Raw genomic sequence first — 6,454 nt, 5'->3', positions numbered from 1 at the left:
TCTTTAAAATCTTTAAAATGTTCTAATAAACTTAAAAAAATGTCAGACAGTATGAAATGGTGTGTGTCATTCAATTTTCCCTCTTTAAAATGTTCTAATAAACTTAAAAAAATGTCAGACAGTATGAAATGGTGTGTGTCATGAACAGTGGTCAATTTTCCCTAATTGATTCCTAAATTCTTTTGCATGACAACTAATTGCCCAAACACAAAAAAAATTAATACAAATGTAATAATAATGAATATTTAAATTTTGCATAAAGGTTAAGTACATTGTCACTTTCTGTATGATTTGACTAGTTGATGTCACATTATGGTGCTAATTAATGTTTTTGTTTATGTAAACATTGGTGCTTTTCTTTTTGACTTTTTAGCATTCTCTGCAACTCTGAAAGGTAAAACAGTCCCTTTTAATGTTTGTTTGTTTATTAATAAAAATAAGCAGTTGCAACAATGTAAAAAAGTAAAATCCCCCTATATATATCTTTGTGTTTCTTGTAGCCCAAGAAGAGTCTCAGACTCTGTTTTTTGGGGAAGACTTCCACATCCTCGTGCCGGCAGATGGAGCTGATGTGACGTTCAGGCCTTCGGTTGTTCCAGGTCGCGAGAAGCCGCTGATGAGTTCTGGGAAAGTGGTGGATCTTCGTGCCAAACTCAACTCTGCTTCGAGGCACCTGATCTTGGAGAATGTTGGAGAAAGTGATGAAGGAGTCTACACCATCACATCTAACCAAAACCCAGAGAATATTACACGCATCACACTCTATGTTAGAGGTACTGCATAATTTACCAAAAAATTGTTCGCACATTTTTTACAGCAGCTTGTACACTAAGTTGGATGTGCACACCTACGCACTAGAATAGCTCTGAGTGACTTTCATTATTATAGGAAGTCATGTTGTGAACAGTAAGGGAGGTTTAATGACCTGCTGCAGTAATTGTAGCTCTGTCAAGCCACACTGGTTGCCTTCCGTTCTTCTCTACCTAAAGATCCTTCTTTCTCTTTACCCAGCTATCTTATTTCTCCCATTATCAGCTGTGCTGGCTGGCACCTTTCATTAATGGTATTATTTTAATGTGGCCTTTTTTCTTTCAACAATTAGTCAGAGAAAAGAAGTACTTAGGAAGGTCAAATGGGGTTTGCAGTCATGCAACATGTATTTTTTCTAATAAACATTCAAATTAAACAGATAAAATTGATTAAATTAAAAATAATATAGCAAATAAAAAGGTGTCATTCATTAAATGCTAGCTAGTTTTTGACAAAATGTTGGTTTGTAGTTATTGCTAAATTTATATTTCCCATAATTGAAGGAAAATATGAATTTGACAATTTTTCTTACAATAACTTGGGTAATAAGGTTAATTTCATGATGTATAATTCTTTATCTAATAGTTCATACAATACACATTTGTTCGAATGCAGGGCAAGTACCACATCTCATTTATCTCATGTGTTTCTCTTCTTTGTTTCTCTCACTTTTCCAGATTGCTCTAGTGAGGTCATCATTAAGTACGGCTTAGATTTTCATGTATCATTGCATGATATCTCAGACCCAGTGCGTGTGGGCTATCGCCACAGCGCTGTGGAGGCCAATCAGACGTCATTGCCGGCTAAGGAACTGCTAAATGCTGATGGAATGCCCAAGGAGAATTACCAGGACCGCATTGAGATCACTCCTCAAAAGTTCACTTTGCGTGCTGTTACAGGGGCTGATGAAGGCAGTTACACCTTTAGTGATTCCATTGGGAAAGTCCAGAAGAAAATCTGCCTAAATGTGAAAGGTGAGCGTGGGAAGAAGAGAGGGGGGGAAACACAATTTCTAGGATTCATGACACACTGATATTATTTTCATATAACATATTAATGTCCTAATCTTCAGGGACAGGTCTATGTGGTGGCCAGGGGTGGCACCGGCCCCCCTGAAATTTGGCTGGCCACCCCAGGTGCCCCCCTTACCAGATGTCTTGCGACAGGCTTGTTTTTAGTATTTATAACTGCATCTGGCAGTGGCGGATCCTGGCATGTGTAGGCAGCTGCCTAGGGCCGCTTTCTTCTCTTCTTTATACTTAATTTTAGGCGATTTCTATAGCGTGATCTTAATGACAAATGTCGAGAGCGCATAATGTTACGTGATCCATGTAATGCGCGAGCACGAATCTCCACTCGCACGCAGATTTCCTTCACTCACACAAAACTGAATGTGTGCTTTTAAATATACATTGTTTTTTTTTTTTTTATGAATTGGAATAATCACTGAGGGTGCTTCTGAAATTAGTGAGGGTGCTCTAGTCTTAATGCACATTTTCACATATTTTGTCCCATCTATTGCTATGGTTATCACTATGTCAATCACTGCTACTTCGAGAGCAAATCCCGCATAAATATGCGGATGTCATTCCCGAAACTTTGCAACGTGTGTGTGGCCGAAAAACAAAGTTTACATTTTAAATGGATTATAAATGGATTATAAGCCTAGAAAACTCGCAAAGAGTGCCCTTTATACCCACTAAAAAGCTGTCACTCTTTGTTCATTGTGATCTCACAAAGTTCTGTTTTGACCAATGAATCTCACACTGCACAATTAACAAATTATTAGCAGCGTGTATACTGTATGTTATCATGAAAGGATTCAATTGTATAACTCAGCACGGAACAAAAACTGGTGTGTTGCAGCCTTTAGATATGAGAGAAACCCAGCATATTCATGAGGATGATGAAATTGTTTTCACTTGAGTAAAGCCTTGAAGTCCTTTTAAGTGTTTTTCTTAATTGAATATGTACAATTTCTCATGTTAACAAAATTTATTTGATTTAAATCAAAAATTTGAACTTAATCTATACATTGGGTTACATTGATAAATATTGCATTTGATAAGATAGCATTTGCTGTTTAGCACTTCTTAATAGTGTACCATAGTCCATAGAACTGTAGCTGTACATTTTCCCGCACATTACACGGCTATAAATAAATGGAAGTATTGATTTGTGGTGAAATTATTTGATTTTGTGAGGAGAAAGGGGCCGCAGAGTGATGTGAGATTTTTGTCAGGGACAATGGTCAAATAAACATCATACAAAAATCTTTGGTGGCAGAATGCTGTAATTGACCAATCAGAATTAAGTATTCTGAGAGCCAAAAAGAAAAAACTGAGGTGGGAAATTTACGACTGGAGGTTGTTTGTATGTAATATACACTCTTAAAAATAAAGCCTCTAAAAGGGTTTTTTTGCAGCAATGTCATACAAGAACCATTTTGGGTTCACCAAAAAATCTTTCAGTGAACAGTTCTTAAAAGAACCAGTGTGTTTCTTAGTGTAAAGAACATTTTTATAAATCTAAAGAATTATTTTCCACTAAAAAGAACCTTTTGTGCAATGGAAAGCTTTCATAGATGTTCCTCATGGAACCATTGATGCCAATAAAGAACCTTTATTTTTAAAAGTGAACAGTGAGTGGAGACCTCTTCAGGTACGTTATAAAACACAAAAAGAAAGGATAGTAGGGAAAGTACAAAGAGAGGAAGAGAGACAGATGGAATAGTCTGTCATTTTCTGCCTGCAGCATTTATTCCCTAAAATATGAATGCTTTCTCCTCCCTGCCGATTCTTTTTCTTCTTTCTTCACTCTCGTGACATCATCATAGAAAAAAGCTGAACATCTCAGCTTCAATAACAGCTTTTCCTCCTTTTGTCCTTCCTTCTTTCTTTCTACCAGCACATCAGATATTTGTGACCCTTTCATACGGTGGCACTCTGAAAATAAACCTGCACATGAATAGCTCCCTAGCTCGCCTACTGTACATCCCTCAGTCTGATAAATATAAGTATTTGATTATGGAGAACGGACAGCTCAACCTGCCTCCTAACCTGGATCTTGAGGGTCATCTCTCTTTGGAGGACTCTTTGTGTCTTCTTACCGACATGAGGGCCAGCGATGCCGGAGTTTTCAGTGTGACTGACCTTCAGGGATTCCTGGTGTCTGATGTCCACCTGGAGATGGAACGTGAGGACACACAATATGACAAAGAGAAATTACAGTTCATTTAATTTTCATGTTTTGGACTTCATGATGTATCTCTCTTTCTCTTTCAGCATACAGGCTTCCTAAACTCTACATTGCTATCATTGCTCTGGTAGCATTACTGGTGTTGCTGCTGTTGGTGTGCTTGGTGTCATGTTTGGTGAAGATGCGCAAACGTGCAGCAAAGGCCAGAGCCATTGAGGAGAAAGTCCAGAATGCAGGCAAAGTGGAGGGAGATGCCTTCAGACAGGTCTTATCTTACCACCTATTTAAGCACCAAAATATGACAGAAATAAAAACAATTAAATGTACAGTGGCCCTAAACATTATTTGGACTTTGGTCACCTTATAAATATATTAATATCAACTGTAGCTCTGTGGCAATATAAAAAACATCACTCTAATTGTTTGAGAATCCTGACCAGCCCAACACAGAAACATCAGATAAACATTTGCCTTATGTTCCACATTCTTATTTCTTGTCTTCTCCAACATCAAAGGAGAAAGAGAAAAGTTTTGCTTGTATAATGGAGTATATTATAAGCCCTTTGCTCATATTTTTTGCAGGTTGTGAAAGATGTCTGTACCCAACAGAATGAGGAAGCCCCGGCCCTGTCACAGAAAGAAGACATCACTGAGAAATCACAGAGCACAGAGGTCAGCATTAAGGTGAGCACCATGAAGCTGAAAGGCATTTTAATCAATAGCGCTATCTGTATATCTAAACCCCAAGCATTTGCTTAATATAAAATGCAAAATTAAGTTGAATGTTGTGAAAATGCTTTAGGAACGCTAAGTTCTGAGTATGTTCCTCAGGGTTTGGAGGTGTCAACTAAAGAGCCAAGCCTTCAAGAGAGGAACATAGAGACCAGTGACTCTGGAGTGGGCTTTAATACCACTGGACTCCCGCTTGACAGTGACACTGATGCCCCAACAGCAGCCATAGCAGATTCTGATGTATTGAGTTCCTTTGCTGCCCCTGATGTCAAAGCCATTCCCAACCAAATTCCAGAGTCAAAGACAGCTCCCTCACCTCCAAAACCAGCACCAACTGCTGATCTGAAACCAGCACCTGTGGCCAAGTCGACAGCTCCTCCACCACCATCTCCCGAACCCAAACCACCAGTAACACCTGAACCTAAGCCCAAGCCTGCGGTCACACCAACACCTGAACCCAAACCTGCTGCTACACCTGAATCGAAAATGACCATCTCACCACCACCTGAAACAAAACCGACCTTAAGCCCATCACCAGATCCCAAGCAACCTGTGACACCTGATCCGAAACCAAGTCCAGGACCTGAGGCAACAACAACTGATGTTAAACCAATTCCAAGTCCAACCCCTGAAACTCCAAAAGCAGTAACACCAACTCCTGATGCAAAACCAGCAGTTTCACCTACTCCTGAACCCACACCAGTTAAAGTTGGCTCTCTTGAACAGAAACCTGCTGTGAGCCCTCTGGATACTAAACTGGTTTCTCCAGTCCCTGAGCCTAAACCAGCTTCACCCACTCCACAGTCTAAACCACCGGTCTCAGAGATTCTCGACTCAAAACCAACTACAAATGGTACTCCAGAATCCAAGGCTGACATTGAGTCAGAGCCACGTGCACCCATATCTCCTGGGCTGGATGTGAAGGGCACAACCCCCCCCAAAACCCCTGATACTGGGAAAAGCTCCAGTGGAGGTCTAGACTCGGCTTCCCCCAATGACAGTGCACCACCTTCAAGCACTGATGGAGCTGCCACCAACTGAGATTAAAACGTAGCATCTTTCCTGCCTCCTCCTAGTGTATTAACCACCACAGACAATCGAGACACTAGACTTAACAACAAAGAAGAGCTAAGTGACTTCATCTTTTGATTCTCACTTTTAATATAATTAACATGCATCAATAGAAAGATCCACTGTAAATCCACTGAGTTTACTAATATTTAATCACCATGTAACAGAGTTCAAATACAGAAAAGAAGCATTTCAGACCTTACACCATTGGCTAATTTAATACAGAATGAGGATGGCTGTCTGGGCTATTCCAAGAAAGTGTACAAAGACAAATCTTCCTTCACAGAAATAATACATCACTGCATGAAGATATTGACAAATAAATTATATTATCAGTTCCGTAATCCAAGTTACTGTGGTTGAATTTGGGGAAAGGCACACAGGAACATGGGACATTAATCATTTTCATTCTTTATGAGATAATTTCTGCTCCATTTCGACCAGTCGGAGAATCCAAATAGCAGGACTGATACTGAGAAAGCGACCAACCTTCTGCTGTCAGAGGACTGGAAAAGTGGAAAAATCACGTGTCACTTTGACGCATGCAAGTCAACATGTCATTTTGACAAAGGAGATGAACAAGGAAACTACAGGAGTGCGAAGCAGAAGGAAGAAAAACCATTTGACCAAAAAAAAAAAAAAA

The 6,454-nt window shown here is 39.5% G+C and overlaps 1 protein-coding gene across 2 annotated transcripts in view; it reads left to right on the top strand.

Moving 5' to 3' along the window:
- The window catches only part of LOC107671181 (formin-like protein 14), a 13,275-nt gene extending 6,827 nt beyond the window's left edge, over positions 1-6,448 (top strand). For both annotated transcript variants that reach the window (XM_016464063.1, XM_016464062.1), the window contains exons 3-9: positions 374-394; positions 501-773; positions 1,488-1,784; positions 3,718-4,005; positions 4,095-4,273; positions 4,591-4,692; positions 4,840-6,448. In XM_016464063.1, the coding sequence (XP_016319549.1) occupies positions 374-394; positions 501-773; positions 1,488-1,784; positions 3,718-4,005; positions 4,095-4,273; positions 4,591-4,692; positions 4,840-5,781 (2,102 nt within the window). In that variant the 3' untranslated portion in view covers positions 5,782-6,448. The remainder of the gene's footprint in view (positions 1-373; positions 395-500; positions 774-1,487; positions 1,785-3,717; positions 4,006-4,094; positions 4,274-4,590; positions 4,693-4,839) is intronic.
- The last annotated feature ends 6 nt before the right edge of the window (positions 6,449-6,454 follow it).

The sequence above is a fragment of the Sinocyclocheilus anshuiensis genome, unplaced genomic scaffold (assembly GCF_001515605.1).
Source record: "Sinocyclocheilus anshuiensis isolate Anshui unplaced genomic scaffold, SAMN03320099.WGS_v1.1 scaffold1286, whole genome shotgun sequence".
Lineage (NCBI taxonomy): Eukaryota > Metazoa > Chordata > Actinopteri > Cypriniformes > Cyprinidae > Sinocyclocheilus > Sinocyclocheilus anshuiensis.
The sequence above is the reverse complement of the archived record's forward strand: the minus strand, read 5'-3'. Positions and strand labels throughout refer to the sequence as shown.